Genomic DNA, 24,527 nt, shown 5'->3' on the forward strand with positions numbered 1-24,527 from the left:
TGCATTGAAAATCAAACTTGCAAGACGTTTTCGTCTTGCGAAGCAAGCCCATAGGGAAATTCGTCTTGCGAAGCAACTCAAAAAAGAAAAACTCTTTCGTCTTGTGAGTTTTTCGTCTTACGAGGCATTCGTCTTGCGAGGTACCACTGTATTTATGAGACACCTCCTAAAATAAGTTCTCTGGAAGAAGAAGGCAAACCATTAGCAACAAAACCACAAGCAACAGCATTCTAACCTGAAAACAGAACCAGCATGATAAAACATGACATACAGCACAGAGCACAAACAGCCTCCGTCCTGGACCTGCTATTGTTGTCATTTGGCTGGATGGAGGGGCTGGGTGGTGGCAAGATGAGGGCTATGCGCACATGCTGGTAGGACTCCTAGAATGACCATCAATATCAAAAGCATGGTTGGTGGTCCAAAGAGTGAGAGTCTTTTCTGTGGCTGCTCCCATATTGTAGGTTTCTTTCTCAAGAGAGGTTAGCTTGGCTCCCTCCTCGTTATCTTCCCACCAGCATTTCAGGAATCCCTGACCATCTTTGCTCCACTGGTTGTTCTGCACTTAGGGCTAATCCAGACTCCCTTTTGTGCTGTGTCAACACAGGCACAGGTCAACACTTTAAAGCTCCCTGTCCAAGCACTACCACCACGACCCTCTGGCACTTTCTCTTTACCTCTGAATCGGAACAAATGGCAGTCCATGGAAACCCCAAATTGCTGTTTCTTCCAATTCAGTGTTAAAGAGCAGGTTTTCCTGGGGCAAGCAGCAAGGAGAAAAAGTTGCTGAGACATAGAGCTTGAAACCATGGACCTGGCTGTGCTTAGAAACAAAGTGTGGATGAGCACTTTCAGCAGCACTGGCAGTTCCTGCTTCCCCCAAAATCCAGAGCTTGGTTGTCCCATAAATGGATATCAGTTTACACACTATTCCTTTTTCCTCAACAGGAGTGCAATTGAGGAAGGGAAGGGAATCTTTTACAACATTAAAAATTTTGTTCGGTTTCAGCTCAGCACGTAAGTTGTTCTTAACTTAAACCCAGGGGTGGAGGAAGGGGGATTCAGTGGGTGCGGACCTCCCCAGGTGTCATCACTGAGGAGGGTGACAAAATGCCAGGTGGCACTCACTGCAGAGCCTGTAGCATGTCCGAGCCACGCGTCCCTCCTGGAGTGACGTGGTGGCTTGGGAGCCCGCAGGCTTCATGCTGCCCCAAATGGTCCGCCCGCTGCCTCCCCCTCAGCTGTAGGGCGGCTGAGTGGGAGGAGGCAGGCAGACTCCTTGGAGGTCCCACAGAGCGTCCTGCCCCTATGGGCACCACACACCGCCCTGGGTGCCCAAGTGGCTTCCTCCGCCACTGCTTAAACCACGTAAGAATCAACTACCATCGGGGCCACAGAATATCCATGAAGACTTAACTCACTCACTCTTTGTGTTCACGACAGGAGTATCTCGGCACTGAGTTTGATCGCTCTGTCAACAGTCTTCAATTTGCCAAACCCGCTCAACGCTATGCAAATCCTGTGGATCAATATCATAATGGATGGGCCCCCAGCACAAAGGTGAGGACACAGGAAGATTGGCAGGGGGGGCAGGATTCACACTGGAAGCCTTTGCAATTCTCTTCTAAAATACTTAAGGTTCTTGGGAGAGCACCTCACTGCAGATTTACCTCTCCGACAGCTCTGACATCAGGAGAAGGAGATCCAACATTGGAGACTCTGTCTCTGATGGCACTGGCTTCTCTGCTGCCCTGGACCAAGAAACCTTGGAGGTCTAGTGGTAGGGCCAAAATTTGGTTTGTGTGTGTGTGTTAGAAAGTAGCTTGGAAAAAGGATGCTGGAGATCAGGCAATGTTGTTGGACCAGAGACAAACTGTTTGGATCAGTGAGTGGGTTCTGAGGTGGACATTTGGACTTGGTGGGTAAGGACTGGCTTTTGGGAATCAGCTTGCTGTCTGGGCTGACAGTGCTGTAGCCCAACTGATGTCCTTGAGTCACAGAACTCTGAGATTCCAGAGGAAACAGAATGATCAGTGCAGGCCGTTTACTGAATACTTTGCATTGTGGTTTCCTTGTGCAAGTTGCAAATTTATTCCCAGAAAAATAAAATAACTAATGAATCTGTGCTAATAAAACAATGGCTTGTTTTTTTGTGTGTTTTTTCTTTTCTGGGCCTGGCAAACAGTTTGGGTGTTGAACCGGTGGACAAAGATGCCATCAAGCAACCTCCAAGGAGCATCACCGATACGATTCTCAGCAGGTCTCTGATTCTGAAGATCTTCCTGTCAGCCACTGTTATAATCAGTGGAACCATGTTTGTCTTTTGGAAAGAGGTGAGAAAGAGGATGTGGCACTTGCACCTGTGTTCCAAACAAGCAGTAACTAAGGGCACATTCACACCATACATTTAAAGTACTATGGTAACACTTTCATAAGTCACAGTTCCCCCATCCCCCCCCCCAAATTCTGGGAGCTGAATTTGTTTAAAGTGTTTAAGGTGTTGAGAGTTGTTAGGACGCTCCCTATTCCCCTCCCAGGGCTCCCTTTGTTAGAGGGACTTTTTAACCCACTCTGGGAATAAATCTCTTTGCAGAGTACTGTTGATTTTAATCATCTTTTGAAAGTGTTTAAATACCTCTTTTTAAAAGTGCTTTTAATTGATAATTTCAGCATGTGGCTTTAGTGTAAGCCACTTTATTACAAACAAGCGGTGCATAAATTTGGTTATAACAAAAGAAGCATTTTTAAAAGTTGCCACTAGTAGGAAAGGTTTTCACCACCTTTAAAAGAGAATAAGACAAGGCTGTCAAGGGTTACTAGTCATGATGGTTGCAGTACCTCCAGCATCAGAGGCAGTGATTCCTCCAAATACCAGTGGCTGGGATTCACAGGTGGGTGGAGTGCAGTTGTGCTCATGCCATGCTTTGGGGCTTTCCTTAGCTATCTGGCTGGCCACTGTGAGAATAGGATGCTAAACTAGATGGGTCTAACCCAGCAGGGTTTTTCTTCTGTTATAGATATCTCTTCCAATCATATGTCTTTCACCCTTGTAAGAAAACAGCACACACTGCAAATCAAAATCATAAGGTTGCAGTAAGACTGGGCTACAGAACACTCCTTCTCTTCTTTTTTTGCCTGGCTTCTAATTATTTCCCTGTAGCCCATCAATCATCGCACATAGATTTAAGGCTGCTTGGCACTGCAGGGCCTTCTAATCTTCCCTCGAAAAAAGAAGAAAGGCCAGCTTTCAAGGTGACTGTGACTTTACAAACAAAGGGCTCATTGTGAGATGGGAGGGCTGACTTTGCGCATTCTCCAAACAGCCACACTCCCTCCCTCGTCTCTCTTACGACTGAGTTTTCTCACTTGCGTTTTTTCAGATCCCGGAAAGTGGCATAACGCCACGGACCACAACAATGACTTTCACTTGCTTTGTGTTCTTTGACCTCTTCAACGCCCTGACATGTCGTTCCCAGGTGAGAGAGGTGTTGGTCGCTAAGCCCAAATAGAAGATGCCCTATTATTTATGCTTAAAGTGTTAATAAAGGGAACTCCCCCTCTCAACCCAAGGGACAGACAACATCTTTCTTAAAAAATGATTTTTATTTGATTTTAAAGGATATAAACTTATAACAAAATCAATTAAATATCCACATAATGAGATTACTCTGACTCTCATGACTCCCCTCCATCCTCCTAATAATATTTACATCTGCATATCAGTCCATTATCAACATTTTTTTATCCATCTAAATTGTCCATAGTCTTTGTTACCTTACAAGTGAGATTAAAATCCTGCTAATGTTTTCATCTGCTTACAGTGGTCTCCTAAATAAATTATAAATTCCCCCCATTCTTTTTTAAAGTTCTTGCCTTCTTGGTTCCTGAGCTTTCCAGTTAATTTTGCCATTTCAGCATAGTCCATCAACTGGGTTTGCCATTCTTCCCTGGGGGGGTGGGGGCACAGACGACATCTTAAGTGGGTGGTACTAATTTCATATCAATGACAAAGAGGCTAGTAGAACCTTAATGACTAACCAATTTATTACAGCTGGGATGGGGAAACCTCCAAATGTTATAGCATAGCTTGCATGGTCTACATCCACTTTATCTTTCATGCAACTGATGAAGTATAATTACCATACATCAAAGGTTAATCTATCTAGCAGAATCGGCTTATAAACACCAGGATGTCTGTGTTATCAATACAACTGTTGTTGTTTTCTCAATGGAAAGCCTACAGTTAACCCCAAAGTGGCCATACTGAGACAAAGAAAATTCACAGGGATGTAAAACTGCAATGAAAAACCAGCAAATCACAATTACTGTAATCAACATCTACCTATCACATTGGATTGAATTGGGGCAATGGATGTTCTCCCTCGCTGAAAGTATTTAAGCAGAGCCTGGATGGTCATCTGTCAGGGTTATTGTAGTTACATCCCAATTTGCAGATCCTTCTCTGGGACAGAAGATTAATTAGGCTAGCTGACCCTCAAGATCTTTTCCGAACTCTATGATTCTATCATATGAATTTGCCCAAAAGCTGCTTTGAGAATAACAGGCTAGATTCATGGAGGAGAGATGTGTAAAGTTGGATCTATTTCCCCACCCCAATTATCATTTTTTCCCCTCCTCCAGACAAAACTGATACTAGAAATTGGTCTTTTCCGAAACCGCATGTTCCTGTATTCTGTCTTGGGGTCTATTTTGGGTCAAATGGCTGTTATTTACATCCCTCCACTACAGAAGATCTTCCAGACGGAGAATTTAGGAGCACTAGGTAAGTCTGATGACTGAAGCTCTGAAAGAGGATTGGATTTTTTCTTCCAAAAGATTTAAGTGCGTAGCTGTGGCCGACAATTATCCCATCTTTTTCAGGAGCTTGGAAGGTTGACACAGTAGCAGTGGGAATATATAGGTCTTGTTAGGGAGCTGTTGCAGGGGGCAGTTTGAGGGGGAACAAGCTGAAGCTGTACTTGCCAAGGAGCCACCAGTAGCAGACTCTAAGGTTTCATCTATCTCACACCTGACCTCATTTGATGGCATGATGAGGAGCAGAATTCTCCCCTCTGAGGCTTGGGAAACCAAATTATCCCCACCCCTCCAAACTCCCAGAACAACCTAGTTTCTTCTGAATACAAGCCCAATTGATCCCCAATTAGACCCACACCACCAAAAAAAGACATTAGTGGGAGCACTATGATACCCCCAGCCCCGACTCCAAACAGCCTTGTAATACCCTCCATATTATCGGACTGCAACTCCCATCGTTCCTGACCATTGACAATGCTGGCTGGGGCTGATGGGAGTTGGAGTCCATTAACAGCTGGAGGACACTGCAATGGCTATAGTCAACCCCTCCTCCCAGGGAATTTTGGGAATTGTAGCTCTGGGAAGGGAATACGAGCCTCTTAAAAAATCCTCAGCACCTTAATAAATGAGAGCTCCCAGAATTCTTTGGGGGAAAGCTATGACTGTTTAATGTGAATGTGGCCCTTGCCTGTATATCAGCAACAGATTGAATCTTTTTTTCTTCCCCTTTCTACCCTAGATTTGCTGTTCCTCGCGGCCCTGGCTTCTTCAGTTTTCTTCCTCTCTGAACTGATCAAAGTGTGTGAGAAATATTGCTGTGCCCCATCAAAGACGGACAGCAACATCCAACTAGAAGCTGTGTGACCAAAATAACTCGGACTTCCCTTGTTGTGGAATGCTGTTGGAATGGAACTGTGATCTAGGACAATTCACAGGGGACAAGTGGATCTTTTTATACACCTCTCAAAATTCCCAACCATCTCTACATCCCAGCCTTGTCACCCACTGATCAGATTTCTTCCATGTCACCATCCAGTCCATTGTTATAGTTTTGAAAGGCAGCTTGTGTTGCTCCCAGCTATCTCTCAGCTTACAAGAGTGTCTTCTGCAGGGTCAGAGAATGGAGCAGGAGAACCAAATGAAATAACCACAGCACCATCTTTATTTATTTAAGTTGCGATTACTTCTTTTGTTAATAAAATGTGCCTTATAGGGGCTAATATGGCGTAGTCGTTGAGAGCATTGGACTAGGATTAAAAGCTGGGTGGGTGTGTGCAGGGAGACATAGGTTCAAATTCCCTTTGAGGTCACCAAGCAACTTTGGCCCAATTACCATGTCCAGCCTAGCCTACCTCACAGGGTTGTTGTGAGGATAAAATGAGGAGGGAGCATAGAGGACCTATGTTTGCAATCCTGAGCTCCTTGGAAGGAGAGGTAGATAAGAAGAAAAACAAATAATATCAGGTAAATCTTGTTGAGATGGAAGGCTGCAGTCACACCAGGGTTCATTTTTTCTCCAATCTCGCTGCTAGGGAAGAAGGTTCCATATGAGACATCTATCCCAGGAATCAGTTTGGAAGATACCTTGGGAGATTATGTAGTGCAACGCTGCACTGAAATGGCAGCTTATTCCATTTCCCTGATGATTCCCTAACTGTTAATTTCTGCATTATATCTGAGCTTTTGCATGATATAAAAGCCACTTCCAGGAAACTAATGGAACATAGCACATATTTACCATTCATTTCCATGTTATTTGATTCTTGGGTGGGGGAGGGGACTGTTTACACCCCCAGAAATCTTGGAAGCAAAAACCCAGAAAATCTTGGAAGTGATTAAATTTGGGTTAGTACTCTGGCATGCAACTTTTTCCTGCTACCTTCATGGGAGGAATAATGGGGGAGGAGGAGCATGCATGTGCTAAAGGATACGGGACTTGGAGTACTGTCCAGGGGCATTCATTGTTCTACCACACCATGCTGACTGGTGTGAATTTTAGCATGCCATGCCATTATATCAGTCAAAAAGCCAGTTTCATAACATAACAGAGTTAAGAGAATGTAAGAAAATTGGGCAGAGGTGACAGCATAATGATCAGGGAAACTGATGCAATATTACCCATATCTCAGTGCACCCCAAGTGTGGGGATTCTTTGGCCCACCAGATGTTGCTGAAATACACCACCTATCCTACCTGGCCACTGGCCATGCCTGCTGGGGCTGATGGGAGTTGTAGTTCAGCAACATCTGGAAAGCCAAAGGTTCTCCACACCTGATGTCTAGCCACCCGCAAATGCAGCATCCCTGACAAGACACCCAGCCTCTGCTTAAACACCTCCATCAAAGGAAAGTCTGCTCCATCTCTAGGCACTCTATATTCCATGGCCAAACAGCCCTTAGCATTAAGACATTTGCTGTTCGTTACAACAACAGCACCACCCAAATGTCAACACCAGCCACACAGGTTCATGTTACACACTAGCGAAGATGGACTGTTAGTACTGTTTCAGCTGTTGAGTTGAATGGCTATCCTGTGACAGAGGCCCCTCTCTCATTCCAACAGCCCAGGTGGTCACCGGCCCTAGACAGAAGAACTAAATAGCTGGAAAGCATCTGATGCTTTCAAAGGCACATCTGATTCCTCCCCACACAATCGCCTTTTGCTAGGGTAGATCATTGTGGGAGGCAACTGGCAGGTAGGTATCTGTAAGGGGAAGAAGGATAAGACAGATAGGGATGGTCACACACACACACACACACACACACACCATGCTCAGCCATTTATTTCCACCTCAATTCCAAAATGCAGCAAGATGTCCCTGTGGCTCTTTCACAAAGGGGACTGATCCAACGCCTCACAACGTTTCTTTTAGAAAAAGAAACCCAATAAAGCTTAAAAACAACAAACATTGCCCTACATTAAGAACGGTCCCTGGTACTAGGCAACGGCTAAGAACAAGAAATAGGTGGATGAGACCATTTCCTCCCAAGGATCCTGCCCATTCTTCTTGTGGGGGAACCATCCAAGGGCTATATGCTGGGGTGGGCGGGGTCAGAGGCAAAAGTAAGTGGAGCACTTTGCACAGTAAGCTAGCTGAGTCTTGCCTTTGGACATTCCAGTGATGCAGGAGTCAGTGGTTTCTACAGACACACACTCACCCCTCTCTAGCCAGCCAAGGCAAGCAAGAGGCATTATGGCAGCTCAAGGACGTATTCCAGACAGGCAAAAGCACTCAAAGGAAAATGAGGGGTGTTGGTCCACAGAGGGTTCTGAGGGCCACATTCAAAGATGACAAACCTCAGTCCCAGTGGCTGACATAGACTCAAATAAAAACCTTACCCAAAGAAGCTGCAGAGTTGTAGAAAAGACCTGGAACAATTTATTTGTTGCAGTTAATTTGGTACATGCAACTGGATGTGCATTATTATAAAACCACTCAAAAGGTGTTAAAAAGAAAACAAAGGGGAAAGAAATAGCATCATGAACAGGACAAACTCTTCTGTGCTGGTCTCTGGCTTGGAGTTTCTCTTCTTCCAGCATGGAACATCTCCCTTTGCTTGAAGCTGTATTCCAAGTGTTAGCACATGTAGGAAATGCAGCTGGGCAACACATCTATCTATTGCTTGATCTACGCCACAATTTTGCCCTCCGTGAATATATACCCACCATTATATTTTTAAAAGAGGAAAGACCAAAGGATGTGCTCAAAGCAAGCTCACAGCCATCACCCTGGAGAAAAAAATCCCAGCTAAAGAAGATGGAAAATCTACAATTCTTCCAATTGGCTGGAACAAGATCAAAAGGAAAAACCAGGTCCACACCCACCTTTGTCCATGGTTTTCTATGCCTGACGGAGTTGCAAAGGATTATAAAACATCTGCTATGGTCCAGTTCCCTTGTGCTGAGCAGTGCTGTACTTGATTCTCCTCCATCCAGCTTCCTGGTCCACAGGGACAAGGGCGTAACTACCTTCGCTGTCAGTCTATGTCTCTGAATACCAGCTGCTGCAAATTGCAGCGGACAGAGAATCTTGCACTCCTGCCCTGCTTCAGGGTTTCCCACAGGCAGCTGCTTGGGAGAAGAGGATGCTCAACTAGATGGGCCCTTGGCCTGATTCAGCAGGCTTTTTATGTTCCCCCCGCCCAGGAAATGCGATCAGCTTGGTGACCACCTTCAGCACGCTTGCTTCCCTTACCCCAGGGGTGGCTAACCTGTGGCCTCCCAGTTGGCATTGGTGATTCCCCCTGACGGCTGGACCATCCTGGCTGGTGCTATTGGGAGCTCAGCATCTGGAAGGCCACAGGTTAGTCTCTGGTGCCTTACACTGATCAATATCTGCTAGAAAAACCTTACATATTAAGCTGTCGTGTGCAGAGTCAGACAAATTGATCCATCTAGCCTGGCACTGCCAGCTGTGACTGAGCAGGGTCTTTAAAGGTCTCTCTTGAGGAGAGGTGTTTTCTATCAGACCTACATGATCCTGCTAGCTGGAGCTGCCTAGGATCACACTTCAGCCTTTCTGCCCACAAAACACATATTCTACCCCTCAGCTAAAGTCCATGTCTCCCAGAGGAGGGGATCAAGTGAAAATCATCCTCTGTCAGGCCTCTCTTCTGATCTTCCTCCTCTCTACTTTTGAGAGGAGGCTGGTTCCAGCAGAAGGAGAGGCACCTGGGCCACATAAACACCACACATTTTTTAATCCTGCGATACCACCTTAAACAAAGAGTTGTTTAGGAGACACACACCCCATTCCCCTCACAGGCCTACAATTCGCAGAGTTCCCTGTGAAGAGAGACTGATTGTTATCGACTCTGAGAATTGCAGCTCCGGGAGAGGAAGGACGAACAGAGCTTAACTCTCTATAAGGCAGCTTCCTATTGCCCCTATGAAAAAGAGACTAGGATATAACTAGCTAGCTACCATAGGTTGGATAAACAGTGAGACACAGCATCCGTCTACACAGATAAACCATCAATCAGGACAGAAGGAGCTCTTTCAGATTAACATGCAGATTTTCCATTTCAAGCTTCTATTGCCTTGTCTCATAAACACTATTCTACAGAAAGAAACATGACTGTGAACATGATTTAATTTCTGTCCTGCGGCCTGTCCCTAAGCATTTTTAGGTAGAAGCCCCACTGAATTCAATCAGACAAGACTCCCAAGTAAGGGTGTAGCAAGATTTGAGGCTATATGGCTATAAGGCAACATGGAAGGATTTGCTATCAAAGTATAGCTGCCAAACAAGAAACACCCCTATGTATCTTGTAGATTTATTGCAACAAAGCTGGTGGAACAAAATAGTTCCTTCTAAGGTTACAGACCTTAAACATGATGTCACCAAGTCAGAATAGTATACATAAAAGATGCACTCAGAAGCCGGATCTGTTCACTCAGAAGACCAGAACAGATCCAGCTATTGTGGAAATTATGCCTTTGCAACTTGATCAAATATGTCAACAAGCCAAAGGACACTTCAATTTCCAACATACTGTTTACCTCTATAGACCACTTTTATTTTATTGTTATTCCCCACCTTTCAGTAATCTGCGAGGCTCAAGTGGAACTATAGTGAAAGCTAATACTTGTTTTTCACACTTGCAAAGGGAATGTCAGTTTTAGATTCCTTGCTTTGCATACTTAATTTTCTATTTAAAAGTTCACTACCTTAAGACTTAAAAAAAAGAGGGGGGGGAGCTAAGGAAACTGTTTTGAATACCAAGCCTTGTCAAGCAACTTTTTCACACACACACTTACTTTTCAGAGCATGATAAGAAGTCCTGAGTAGCTCTAAAGTTTGCAGCTTATGTTTCAGATGATATCATCTTATTTGCTGTGTGGTTTGTGTTGCATAGAGGTGCAGATTTGCAAAGCGGACAGTGGCATGAAAATCCAACTTAGAGCCCCGTCTTCACACCCCTTCATAGTTCCCTAGACTGAATCCTGAAGTAGGCCTTAAATTGAGGACTTGAGATCATTTCTCGGCAATACCTAGCAAAGAAAATTTGGTCTTTGGGTTTCAGACATTGCTAAGTTTGGCTGCAACCAGCATTTCATCCTTCAGACTGGCGCCCCGACTGACAGGCTGCATCCACTGCTTCACCGCATGATTTAGCAATGATTCGTGCTGATCCGGTTAACCTGCAACTTGCCGCCAGCAGCTCAAGGATCAGCCCAATGCATCTTAAAGGGTCTGGTGTAGTGATGCCATACGCACCCAGAAATTCACCAGGGAGGCGGTCTTTCGCTTGCACTCCCAACACTGGCCTGTGCCTGCACCACCCTAGAAATGTGACTTGGTTCTCAGTCCTATACACTTATATGAACGGTGTCTGGGACAGCAGTCTGAGACTAAAAGCAGCATCGATCAAGTGCTCGGTTCTCTGGCTACTGCCTTTAAAACATTCAAAATGTGAGTTTCCTAAAGCAGGGTCTGTGAATGTTCAACCCTGGGTTGAACCAACTGTCCCCAACAAAACTTGCTTCAACATGATTAGCAAAGACCCTCTTGAGCAAACAAGCTGAAATTTGTTCAGGAAGCTGTTTCCCAACAGGATTCTCAAAAACTCCCTTAAGCTGCTCACAGACGAAATGTGTGACTAAATAGTGGATGCTAACACTGATCCAAAGGAGGGGGAGGGGCATGGACCTGTCTTCATTTGTATTCAGCAATACCCTTGATTATTAAGAACTACCTAAAGCATGCAATCACCCCATCTGTCCATCACAGACAAACCATCCCGCTACGCAAAGGATTTGTCTCCTAACCAGACAACATGCAGCTCTAGGAAAACACATTACACTTGAGCGGTTTGTGTTATTGCGTTTTCACATGTGGTGTTGGAGAGAGATCAGAGACGGCTCTGCACAAAGCATCAGGCAAGAGCTTCCAGGCCTTGTTCTCAGTTGTCGCCCCCGTCGCCATTGGTCGGATCCCGCAACCCATCGCTCTTTCGGCCCTTCCCGATCATCTCCAGCAAAGCCTGGGCCTCGGGGTCTGCGTCCAGGATGCTCTTCTGCCCTGTGCCCTAAATCAAAACCCAGAAGGCAGGTTGGAACACCAAACAAAATAGGAATTCAAGAAAGGGAACAGGTCACGGTCAACCCATCCTGGGGCCCTTTCATTTTCACGTCACGTCTGCGTTAGAAGGAAGTTGTTATTGCTTCCCTGTGCAGCTCCCCCCCACCCCCCGGCCATCCCTCTGCAAACAGCAGGACAGGTTCTGCAGCCCCCGCCCACTTGCCAGCCTACTTTGTTGGTCCAGTCAAACAGGTTGGGTAAGGTCACAGAGCTTCCTGAAATGACTGCAGAAGGGGACCCATGTCAGAGCGTGATCTCTGATCGCTAAGAGGAACCCTTGGGGCACCGCTGGGGGAAGGAAGGGAAGAAACACAAAAAACAGTACATGCACCCACACCCACCATGGTATTGCTGCCAAGAAACTTAGCAGCTTTTCTGTGCCAGGAGAGCAGTATGAAAATGCAGTTTTCCTCTCCGAAACTTTTAACAGACAATTAACTCTAGTCTTGATTTGGAAGTGGGTGTACCTGTCTCTGCAATGGCTCTTGCTGCTGTTTTGATTGTTGTTTGGCGATTAGACTTGTAACTGGTGTTAGCACTGAACAGAAGTTTTATTTTGCCTTTAGCCTTTTCATACATGCATGGTGCTATCATAGAAAAGGGCTGGCATCCAGAAGAAATAATACAACCATGCACAGCAGCCCACTGTGGCCTCAATAAATCTGCTTTTGTTATCCAAGAGGACATGACACAAACAAGAAGACATGACACATCCCCTCACAATACTGATCACCCGTCTGCGGACTGAGTGACTCAAAGGAGTTGGGGGGCTGCAGACATCACAGCTGCCTGTCCACTCAACCTCCTTTCCTCAAACAGGAGACTAGCACTGATAGCCTGTTGGGTGCCATTTACACAGCACAATGCTGTGCCTGCACAGTGGTTGCTTCCTGAAGGTTCCCACCCTCCAGTGTAACATCCCTTAGTGTTGATAGAGATGGAAATTTGCAAGCTGTTTTGACTTAGAGAATTCATGTGTGAGTTTCAGGGGGCCAGACCCACTGCTCAGCTAAGGTAAAGGTAAAGGGACCCCTGACCATTAGGTCCAGTCATGGCCGACTCTGGGGTTGCAGCACTCATCTCGCTTTATTGGCCGAGGGAGCCGGCGTACAGCTTCCGGGTCATGTGGCCAGCATGACTAAGCTGCTTCTGGCGAACCAGAGCAGCGCACGGAAACGCTGTTTACCTTCCCGCCGGAGCGGTGCCTATTTATCTTCTTGCACTTTGACGTGCTTTCAAACTGCTAGGTGGGCAGGAGCAGGGACCGAGCAACAGGAGCTCACCCTGTCACGGGGATTCGAACCGCCGACCTTCTGATCAGCAAGTCCTAGGCTCTGTGCTTTAACCCACAGGTTATTGTTTAGCTAGAGAGACAGTCACAACAGTCACTTACGGCTGCACTTTCTGGGAGGTCTCCCACCGCCCAAACCTCCATGGCGTCCAACGTGAAGTTCTCCTTGGCCGACAGCTGAGGGCTGTTGTACGTGGTGCATCTGGGCTTGGCTTTGCTGTGGCCCCTCCCATAGTTGCTGTCGATCCACAGGCCGAAGTATTCATGTTGTCCACCCATGCCCTAGGAAAGAATAACAAAGGGGTTTGGCCGACGCAGTGCAACATGCACAGTCTGCTCCTTAATTGAATGACCCTATCAGCATTGGGAGGGGCTGGAAGGACACGCTATGGCAATCCACCCAGAGGCAGGTGTGCTGGCCCCAACCACACCCGACCCATCTAAAATGGGCCTTGCTGGGTCAGGCCAAAGCGCTACGCAGCTCACACATCCTGCTTCTTGCAGTGCTCAATCATCAGGTGCCTCAGAGAATCCCACAAGCAGGGCATGAAGGCACATCTATGCTACTAGTCCTCAAGAACTGGTGGCACATTACCTCTGAACAGGGAGGTCCTGGATAGCAACCATGACTTTACAGGTTTTGCTTTCTCCATTAATTATCTAACCCCCTTCCAAAATGAGCTAAGCTAACAGCCATCATCACACCTGTGAAAAAGCCATAGGCTATGTGGTACAGAAACAGCAAGACAGAATACAAGTACAAATCAGTTTCACTTACATCAAGCACCACACCATTTTAAAGTCAAACTACACACTGAAGGGGAATACCTAAGAAGAAAATACTGAAGAAGCAATGAAGAACACATCTTCCTATTCATTAGGATTTGGGGAGAAAACTCCCAACAGGCTCTCCTCTGCTGAACTTTTATTTTTTACAATAACCATTTTTGTATTTATATCCTTTCAATGTATGCATCACTTACTTTTTCTTTTAATGGTTGCCTACATTTCATCATTTTTTACATTAAGAATATGTAATTCTGGAATCATCTGGCTTCCCTTGTTCTCTGCATTTTGCCTTGTAAAAAAATAAAATAAAAGCTCAACTAAATAAATATAGGCTTTCGGTCAGATGCTCAGCAAAGGCCATCTGGCCAACCACGCACATGCACACACACACACACACACAAAATCTGGACAAGCAGATCAAGCACACAATCTGCCCAACCCACAATCTTCAAGTGGTGTGATCCAGCAAAAACTGACCCTCACAGTCACACTGCAGAAGAGGACTAGATTCCCCAGGATGACTGAAAGTGCCGTAATACAAGACAAGGCTTTATCCTGTAACCGTTTTGTACTTACAAGGCCATTCGGCATTGTCTGCTGCCCATGATTCAGGTACATGTAGTGGTCGTTGTAGCCGGTGTAAGTGAAGACCTCAAGCGAGGGGGAAACAGAGAACAGAAAGCATCCGTTGTTGCCTGTAAAATGACAGTGGAAGGAAGAAGGAGCACAGACCAAATAGCAAGGAACAGCAAGGAAGGCAGAACAGAGGAACCTGCCTTACACCGAGTCAGACACTTGGTCCATCTAGCTCAGTATCGTTGACACTGACTGGCAGCAGCAGCTCTCCAGAGTTCCAGACAGATAATACTCCCAGTCCTGCCTGGAGATACCAGGGATTGAACCTGAGATCTTTTATTTAAATGCACAAAGAAATTTTGAAATGCCAGCACTCGTTGCCAGTTGTCTTCCTGGCCCAAATTATGGTGCTTAAACTGACACATAAAGCCCCAATTGGCCTGGAACCAATATTTGAAGCAGAGGGCGGCATCCTAATGGCCCCTGCATTAGATGAGGCACCTCATAACCCCACCACTTCTACTGCTAATTCTCGCCTGTCGCCTGTAGGGCAGCCAGTATTAAAGAACCCTCTTTACACCCTGCATAGAGGTCTGGTGAGGCAGAGGCAGGAGAGATGCACTGGAACAAAAGAGCCTGCCTTACGTCAAGTCAGACTATCAGTATATCTAGCACAGTATCCTCTGCACTAAGTGGCGGTGGCTTTCAGGGCCCGTCTTACCCATAGGTGCTAGGGGTGCGGGGCACCCGGGCGCCAGGCTCTCAGGGGTGCCAGGCCAAGAGTCGGGGGCCCAAGGGCTGAGTTCAGGGAAGAGTCTGCACATTGGTCGGAGCGCTGCAGGGGGCTCTTCTGCTGCAGGCGGCTCTGCGCCGCGAGTTTGGGGGTGACCGAGCCAGTGAGACGCTGAGGTGGACAGCCAGCTCCGCCCTCCTGCGCACCCCGTCACATATGCTTAAGACAGCCCTGGTGGCTCTCCAAGGTTTACTGACAAGAGCCTGTTAGAGCAGGCCAGAGGCCCATCTAGTCCAGCATCTTCTCCTAGCAGGTGCCTCTGGGAAGCTCACAAGGAGGCCATCTGAGCAAGAGCACTCTCCCCATCTGTGGTTGCCAGCAGCCGGCATCCAGAGGCCTGCGTTTTTCTGACAGGGGTCTCTCCCAGTCCTGCCTGGAGATGTCAGGAAATGAACCCTTGACCTTCTACATGCAAAGCTACAGCTTTTTCCTGGAAGAACACATTTGCTCTACGTCCTAGGCGTTTTGATCTGTCCTGAGAATACTCTCCACCTTAAAGAGAGTTAGTTCTAATCTCAGCAGAATCAAAAGCAACGGCAGGGTCGCCATCTAGTGGGGAAACAGTAGCAAGTCATTCTGACAGCATGCACATTAAAAAAAAAAAAAATCTGTGAAGTCTGCAATTCTGCGCACACTTGCCTGGGTCTCCAACTCACTAAAACCAATAGGGACTTAAATTGGGAGAGTCAGTGAGAAGACCCTGGACAAAATGTGGTGTTGGGTGCAAAATTTCATCTTCCCCAGAAGTTCATGTGACTCTTGTTAGTGAAGACAGGCTTGAAAGAGAGAGAGTCAGGGGAGAGGAGCATCAGGCACAGAGAGAACATATGGCCCTCCAGGTCCCTCTCTCCGGCCCTTGGGACTCTTAACAGGCCACACCCACTCTCCATGGGCCATGTCCCTCACTGGCCCTGCTAAGCAAAAACATGTGCTTGAACTCTAACAAAGCTTCTTGCTTGCATGTATGGTTGTGGAGGAATCATGCTACTGTGCAAAAGTAAAATTCACTTGCATTGTTCCACTTTTGCCCCTGGAAAACGGCCCCTGATCGGCAACCTCAGCAGGGAAGGCAGCCTTCTGGCAGGAACCACCACCAACCCTCCTGCCCAGCGAAGGGAAAGCCAGCTAAAATCTTTGAAGAATAGTGGGAGAATGAGATTTCCAGGAGCCATGGAAATATGGTAAATTGCACGCTTTGCCCAATTTATACAAATGATCCAGCTTTTGTTGGCAAAGAATTTGGGTTGTCTAGATACAGAATTTTTTAGACAATAGTTTTTAAACAGGATGAACAGGATGTGCACAGAGCCTTGCCCCATAGCACCTGCCAGAGGAGCAGGGTTGAGATTTTGTGAAATGTGAGCTATAGGCTGAAAGACATTGGGTCAACAGCCATTCTTACCTTGAAACTGTGGTTTAACCACCCAGGAACACGATGAAAAACCACCAAAGACGTAGCCATCGGTGTCCTTCAGAACCAGCACGCAGGGCCCCTGGTTGACAATGTGCCCACACAGCTGCGTAAAGCTCTCACCGTGAACCTGGGAGGCAAAGAGGAGCCTCCATTTGTGCTGGAGCTCGGAAGGCAGGTGAGAGTTGATGTAGGTGATGGACGGGATGTTGAGGAGGCTGACGAAGCGGCTGCCTCTGACCCCCTGGCACTCCGGAAGCAAAGTGAAGGTCTCCTGCTCTTGGTCCGGGAGGGAGTGCAGGATGAGCAGCCCCTGCTGGACGACCACAGTGAGGAAAGCAGAGACCTGTGGAACCCGGAAGACCCAATCCTCAATGCTGCTTTCGTCACAGACAGCGTCCAGCGCCTGACCACCCTCAAGCCTCTTCCCATCTGCAGCAAGAAACAAAAGTTAGAGGTAAGTAGCACCAGGAAACCTGGTAAGGTCCAAAGGAGCCACTGCCAAACCTGACCACTGGATCCAAGGGCTTTTAAATGGATTAGGACTAACGGACAGAGGAGGAAAGGTCTATTAGTAGCTATGTTGTATTCCAGAGGCAGGAAACCCCATGCTCAAGAGCCAAATGCAGCTCTCTGAGCCTCTCTGTCTCCCAAGCCACAAACCCTATGGAGCTCACAATGGCCACCAACCACTGCCAGGGCCTACGGCTAAATCAAAGCGAAAACGGACATTCCACCACTCACCTGCCGATTTCAACTCCGACACTAACTGAGATGCCAAAGCTTTTATTCCTGTGGTTGAATTCTGCACATTCTTCAAGTTCCAGCCCTTCAGCATCTTCCTGTAGCTCAGGACGTGAACCACAGAGCCAACCAGATCCTCTGCAAACTTCAAGAGTTTAAATTTTTTTTTTCCTACGTGGAGTGCTTAAATGGCAGATGCACACAAAAAAAGGAACAGACCTCCTAACGAGGGCAGAAATTAATACTTAGAAAAGGATACCAACAGGGACTAGTACGATACGAATAACTACAGCTTCCGTATCTGGCACTGGAGAAAGACAGCAGTGGCTGAGCATCTGCCTTCCTTTCCTTTTGCTAAATTTGCGGGCAATTCCTGGCTTCTAGGTATTGATTCCTGGCTTCCCAGTCTTGGTTCCCACATGCATCACCTTGCCCCATTTCTGCTCCAGTCCCTCTTCCTCTCTCTTATAGGCAAATGGAACACACTGGGTTTTTTCTCTTCTTACCTCAATGATCTGACTTCCCTTCACGGTGCTGTCCGTGTTCGATATCATTTTCATGACGATGCCTTTCTTTTCCTCAGCGTTGCCTTTGAGGAGTGCCGACATGAAAATGACAAACTGCTCCTTCCCCACCTGCCCGTTGGACCCAGGAGACTTCTCGGACACAGGGATGCTCTTCATCCCATTGTACAGCCGGACGACCATTGATTCAGGGAGGGCCTCCTTGACGTGGGCCTAGAGATAGACGGAAACGCAATAGGGAAGTTCAACCATCCAGAAGGAACAAGCTGTCTCCAAAGTGGCAGGAGCTCACTCTGCACCAAAGGCAATGCATCCTAATGCCAAGGAAGGGCCACCTCTCCTCTGGCTCCCCTCGCTGTTTGTCTCTTTGTTGAGCCAACAGGCAAAAGGAACAAGCCAGCCGCTCGTTACACATTCAGCAGGCCAGGGATACTTTCACATTTTGGATTTCTACCTCTGGAAATCGGCTCTTAACTGGCTTGGGAAAAGGCTTCCCACCCACCACTCTGAGCCACAGTTTGATCTGGTATAAGGCAGTTTCCCAGGCTCCTTTCTGGATAGCTCGGTTGATTCAAGCATGGTGTCCCGAAGTCGAAGGTTTGATCCCCGTATGGGACAGCTGCATATTCCTGAATTGCAAGGGGTAGGATTAGGTGATCCTCCAACTCTACAATTCTATTATTATCAGGCTGCAGCAACTATACTTTTTAATTATTTGCGTGTTAAAATTCTATCCCACTCTCTTCCCAAAGGACAGCAAGCCACAAAGCAACATAAACTGCAGGTATGCTGGATTAACAGTCAATACAAACTAATTCCCAGGATTTGCCAGATGGGGAAGAAGCCACAGTGGCTCAACTTAAAGAAAGCCAGAAGGCTTTTTGTTTTTTATTTATTGCATTTATATCCCACCTTTTCCTCCAAGAAGTTGGAAGGTGCTGAACATGGTTCTCCCCCTCCCCATTTAATCCCCACAACAACCCTGTGAGGTGGGTTAGGCTGAGAGGCAGCCACCGGCCCAAGGTCACCCAGTGAGCTCCATGGCCGAGTGGGGATTTGAACCCTGGTCTCCCAGGTCCTTAGACTGACACTCTAACAACTACGCCACCACTCCGGCTACATTGATCTCCCTCTCCCTAACTCCCCCTGCACCTGTCCCCTTTCTATTTCTTATTTCTTTAAAAGTAATCAGTACAGTATCACTCATGCAACCCACTCAAATGTGCTGCAGCTCATTACTGGGAGACCAATGCATGATATCAGGGGTGGGAAGCCAGTGTTTTCCATTATCACTAACTATTGGACATGCTAGCTGGGGCTGATGGGAGTTGGGAGTCCAACAACATCTGAAAAGCTACAGGTTCTCCACCTCTGTGTAAGAGCATCCTCTGTAAAACAACATCACCACTACAAGCCCTGTCTATGAATATAGGAATTTGCATTATACCAAGAACTCCATCTAGCTCAGTATTGCCTGCACTGATTGGCAGCAGCTCTCCAAAGTATCAGGAGGGGCAGGGGGGCTTTCCCAGCCCTACCTGGAGATGTCAGGGATTGAACCTGGGACCTTCTGAATGCAAAGCAGATGCTCTACCATAGAGCTGCAACCCTTCCACTGCAGAGTGGCCAGAAGACTGAGACAAAGCTCAAGGAATCAAATCTTGCCGCTGCTGTGAATTCAGTAGCTGACTTTAAGCAATTTGTTTAAGGTCATCTGCACTATGCAGGGCTGCTGCAAATATTACAATAGGACCATGACCACAAAGTGCTGCGAACACAAAGAAAATTATCTGGAAAGGCTAAGCATGCTAATGGTCAACCAAGTTTTGTTTCTTGCCTTGAGCATCGTCAGAGTCACACCCTTCTTGGCTGGTTTGCCCCCCTTTCCTCCGACAGCCTCCCCCGGCCCGGATAAGGCAACGAAGACGCTGTCAATGTCGGCTTGTTCATCAGGAAGGAACCTCGAGAGGTGCTTCTGGTAATGGCTGCTGCTTTCCACGTTCCCCATCTTTTCCAGCAGATGGTGGAATCCTACAAGGATGAGGAAAGGGAAAAAGAAAGAGACAAGCATGAAAACGGCGGCAGGGCTCAGAAGGTACCAGTCCCAAGCGGTGTTTCAGGAACAACCAGAAAAAACCACCAAAATGGGGGCACTGCCAAGTTGCAGCAGTGGGGGGAGAAGCAGACGGTTCAAAGTCATTTTGCAAAAGCACAAAGGCTTCAGGGTCCTGATCAAAATGGAAAAAACAATATGGTTAAACAATCAATTTGGCTCATGAAGAATTACTAACGCCTGGCTGCAAATTGAAATCTATTAGAAAGAGTCAAATGACCCAACAGCTCAGGGAAGCATGAGGGCTGAAGGCTGAAAAGTAATTCTGCATGTAGTATGTGACCAACTCTGTATGTGTGTGTGTGTGTGTGTGTGTTTGTGTGTGCGCACACATGAGAGAGACTGCAACAACTAAGCGCCAAAGAAGATCCCTTCAGGATCAGGCTAATGGCCCATCTAGTCCAGCATCCTACTCTCACAGCAGCCAACCAAATGCCTGTGCGAAGCCCTCAAACAGGATCCAGACACAGGAGCTTTCTCCCCTCCTGTGGTTTCTAGCAACTGCTATTCAGAAGCATTACTGCCTTTGGCCATGGGGGAAGCATAGCTATAATGGCTAGTTGTCATTGATAGCCTTATTCTCCATGAATTTTGTCTAATCCTCTTTCAAATCCATCCAAGTTGGTAACCATCACTGCCTCCTGCTAACTTGAGAAAAGAATCTGCTCACCTTCCAAAATGCCCCAAAGATGAATGTTACAGAAAAGGCCCGGAAGACTGGAAGCCACAAGGTTGTAGACTGCCAAATATTGGCTTGCAATGCTATACTAAAAGACCACAAGAACCCACCCCAAAGAATATGCAGGAATCCACTGATATTGCATAAAACACTCCTTTGGAAGTGATGTAAAACCTGTAACGGCATGTTGCAAAAGGTGCCTAGAAAGTAGGAACTCCTCATGACAGTCTGAGCATCATCATCATCATCATCATCATCATCACTGATTTGCATAGAAAAAGCCCAGAAGCGGAATGTTCTTTGTCAATAATTTTGATACATTTTAAGAGAAATTTTAAGCAGTTAACAAAAATATAAAACAATCAATTGGGATATACATTTTGTTAAATAAATAAGTTGACTGTGTCGACAAAGGGGTGTCTTTTTAAAACCATCTTCAGAAATCAGCCTTCAGAAATCATGCTTCAGCTGCAAGCTTTCAAGCGCTCTCTCTTCATTCCTTTGAGTAATCCCATTGGGACATAATGAAAGAAATATTCCCAGCAGCATCAAACACACACGCCCCAAGCTCCCACTCTCTTGAGGTCAGGAGCGTAAATGAAAGCCTTTTTTAAAACCAAGTGTGAAACATGAGTGCTTTTCATTAAACGAGCCGCAGTGACGGAAATACAAATTAACGATCAAAGCCCAACAAGTATGAATTATTCACAAAGCGCAGCTACCTAAACCTGTCAGAGAAACACACACACACACACACACACACACACATGCGTTATCAGGAGCAACAGAAATACGTTTTGTCATCAAACAGGATGAACATTAATCTGTTCTTGTTTAGGGCAATCAAGCCAGCACTCCCATATGACATTCAGATCAGGACAATGAGACAGACGAGGAAGTGCTTCAGCTTAGAGCTGTAACCAGCTCTGTCCAATTCAGAATATATCCACTGAAATAAATAGCCCTAAGTTAGCCATGTCCAGTAATTTCAGTTGGCCTACTGTGAGTAGGACTGAGTTGTATACAACATCAGGTGGGGAGAAGCACACTACTGAACACCTAGTAGCCATCAATAGACTTCTCTTTGCTCATCTCTTATTTTCAACAAAATGCTGCAAATGCAGAGGTGGGATCTGGGTTCAAATCTTGGTACGTGGATAAAAAATCAACCAAGTAAGGAAGGAGCAAGATCCAAGTGCAGGAAACAGAACACATTTCCCCCCCTTTGACCTCATAAGCTGACTGTTGCAGCAACTGCTAAGTGTTGCAATTTACTGTTAACTTTAAGCACCACTTGGTGGAAAAGAAGGTTGCAAGCCATGATGTATCTTCACATTATTCATTCAGCTATTTAAACAATTTCTATACTTCTGAACTACAATCGTCTGCAATGGGTGATTTATGAATTCATAATTAAAACCACTCAGTTACTTTTGAATTACAATGAATGAATTGTTAATGATTAACATTATTAATAATGAAATAAATATGCTTCATTCCCAGCCTCTGTGATATACAGAGAGAGAAGTATATATATATATATATAACTCTTTACAGTATTTAAAAAATATATATACTATATAACTAGTCTCTAACATAATATGTGCATGTATAAAAGATAAAACACATACATACCCTCAATTATACTCAGGTTCCCCAATTCATAATCAGTGACGTCCTCATTGATAGTCACACGTGCCACGCCCCCTTATTAATATTAATATAGGCCACGCCCCCTCGTTACTATTCATATTTGAAACCCGCACCCCACCCCGAAAATATCCTCACTTGTCGGCGACGGTTCCTCAGGCGTGGACGCTCCCCGGACGGCCGATGTTCCTCAGCGGCGTCTCCTCATTCCCGCGGCAGCGCCAGCACCGCCGCCACTCTTGGCCTCTGGGGAGGCCTTCCCTTGAAGTACCGCCCCGCTGGCCGTTTGACTGACAGAACGCTCAGCCAATAGGGGACGCCGAGCTTTGCGCAGAGGCGGCTACTAAGGTCGGCATCATCGCCGCCGTCCGCGTTCTGTACTGCATCATCAAATCGACAGACTTGGCATAGAGAGAGAAAAAGCAAGAGTGGGTGGAGCGTGCTCGCGAGAGTGATGCTACATGGGCTCCTCCTCCTGCCATTCACATATCTATGGTGCCCTTCCCCCGCTATGCAGTGTCCTGGGAGTTAAAACGGAAAAGAGTTCGACCCTAAGCGGGCAGTTCTGATAAAAAACAGAAAGGGTGGACGACTCTCTATTTTAATCTCTATTTTGAGGTGAAGGCCGGGATGTGTTCTCTCTCGCGGGAACTTCCTTCTAGGTGTCCCGCCCTCTTTTGTGGTCCTAGCCAATGGGAGCGTTCGTGGAGCAGCGGGAGAACAATTAAAGGCACTGGTGAATTATGGGTTCGATTCCCGGGTGCGCTTGGACAGTCATACTAGCACCAAAAAAGAAACTGGGTGGCATTTCTTGACGTTTTTACCTGGCTTCAACCTGACTAATGCATACATTGCCACTGTTAGCACAATATGACATGTGAGGTTGGGCAAGAGTTACAGACACCTATTGCAAGCTGTCAATCATGCAGTAATTAACTGGCACATTTCGAGCACATGATTTCACCCTCGCTGCTACAGTTCCCAGCGTCCTAACTATTGTTCCCATAACTCTTTTGGTGGGGGGAGTCATGTGCTTCAAATGTGCATTGGGTGTGTGTTAAATGTATGGTGTGGATCTGCCTGTGGTGCCTTTCGGCAAGCCCGAAGTTAAAACCAGCATTTTGAATGGAGGCTGGCCTCAAATTAGAGGTGTTAAAATTAGGTGTCTCGTCACCTGGTTTCCATCAACTCTTTGCCTGCAGCATCCGGCATCAGCTGCACATTCTGAACAATCTTCACAGGCAGCCCCACATAAAGCATGTCACAGTAATCCAGTCTAGGTAGTACCACAGCTGCTTTGATGTGTACAGATCCCCTGACGCAACATGATCCCAATGTCCACAAGGTGGCAGTGGGATATTTATTACCATCAATGCACAACCTAGTGCAGGAACTGGACTCTTTCAGCATATATTTAGTCACTTAGTATTTAGACACTTAGCCATTTCTTTTATTTTAATGAAAGCTGGAAATCTATGGAAGCTGAATACAGTACAGCAATCTGTGTGTTTTTTTTTGTTTTGTCCTGCATTCCTGCAAAATTGTGGTACTGTATCTTACAGGCGGATGTGGGCCTATGTTTTTCCACCCTCTTTTCAAATGGAAGGCAAAAATGTGAGGGGTCGGAGAGAGAAGAAGGGGAAAATTAATTGGTGCTCAAACCATCCATCACTGCTTAAAAACTAGCCAATATATTTCATCTGTTCTTCCTCTCCATCTAGCCTGATGTAGAATTCTGAACACTCCAAAGCTTACATAAGGCATAGGATGATGATGATGATGATGATGATGATGATGCATATTATTCTGTGACATCTTGGTCAACCTAGCAAAGTCATCGTCCTAATGTGGCTTTTTGGAACTTATATTCTTCTGGGCCAACACAGCTACTTTTACCTTTTTGTGACAGTTGCAACAAGTAGATACACGCACACACTAAATAATGTCAGAATCCTACCTAATTGCTCGCTAAGAAACCACAAACTTAAAGCTCGATTCCTAAGCAAACCATCTAGTGGACCTAAATGTTGGAAGATTCAGTGCAGACCAAAGAAATGT

General features: G+C 46.3%; 2 protein-coding genes across 3 annotated transcripts in view; one reads left to right on the top strand and one right to left on the bottom strand.

Annotated features, from left to right (window-relative positions):
- The window catches only part of ATP2C2 (ATPase secretory pathway Ca2+ transporting 2), a 36,104-nt gene extending 29,572 nt beyond the window's left edge, over positions 1-6,532 (top strand). The window contains exons 22-27 of the mRNA XM_083752960.1: positions 949-1,017; positions 1,444-1,560; positions 2,186-2,333; positions 3,381-3,476; positions 4,642-4,783; positions 5,555-6,532. Of these exons, the coding sequence (XP_083609086.1) occupies positions 949-1,017; positions 1,444-1,560; positions 2,186-2,333; positions 3,381-3,476; positions 4,642-4,783; positions 5,555-5,679 (697 nt within the window). The 3' untranslated portion in view covers positions 5,680-6,532. The remainder of the gene's footprint in view (positions 1-948; positions 1,018-1,443; positions 1,561-2,185; positions 2,334-3,380; positions 3,477-4,641; positions 4,784-5,554) is intronic.
- A 1,639-nt stretch (positions 6,533-8,171) lies between these two features.
- MEAK7 (MTOR associated protein, eak-7 homolog) lies at positions 8,172-23,036 on the bottom strand. 2 transcript variants are annotated; one of them, XM_083752992.1, is made up of 8 exons: positions 22,608-23,036; positions 19,865-20,058; positions 18,010-18,240; positions 17,504-17,648; positions 16,751-17,191; positions 14,556-14,674; positions 13,293-13,472; positions 8,172-11,846 (listed from the first exon to the last, which is right to left on the bottom strand). In XM_083752992.1, exons 2-8 carry the CDS (start codon positions 20,033-20,035, stop codon positions 11,721-11,723), a joined length of 1,413 nt encoding a protein of 470 aa, XP_083609118.1. In that variant the 5' UTR covers positions 20,036-20,058; positions 22,608-23,036; the 3' UTR covers positions 8,172-11,720. The 2 variants fall into 2 exon arrangements, with proteins under 2 accessions (XP_083609118.1, XP_083609119.1); XM_083752993.1 differs by having other exon boundaries at positions 22,455-22,851.
- Positions 23,037-24,527: the final 1,491 nt, after the last annotated feature.

Source organism: Podarcis gaigeae (assembly GCF_964106915.1).
Source record: "Podarcis gaigeae genome assembly, chromosome: 8".
In the NCBI taxonomy this organism is placed as follows: Eukaryota; Metazoa; Chordata; class Lepidosauria; order Squamata; family Lacertidae; genus Podarcis; species Podarcis gaigeae.

Bases quoted from the DNA above. Each gene is read 5' to 3' on its own strand.
- MEAK7 (XM_083752992.1), bottom strand. From the start codon at position 20,035: ATGGGGAACGTGGAAAGCAGCAGCCATTACCAGAAGCACCTCTCGAGG. The intron at 18,241-19,864 runs GCAAGAAACAAA...GTCTATCTCTAG, and splicing joins TGACTCTGACGATGCTCAAG to GCCCACGTCAAGGAGGCCCT. The intron at 11,847-13,292 runs GTAAGTGACTGT...GTTTTGATTTAG, and splicing joins ACCTCCCAGAAAGTGCAGCC to GGCACAGGGCAGAAGAGCAT.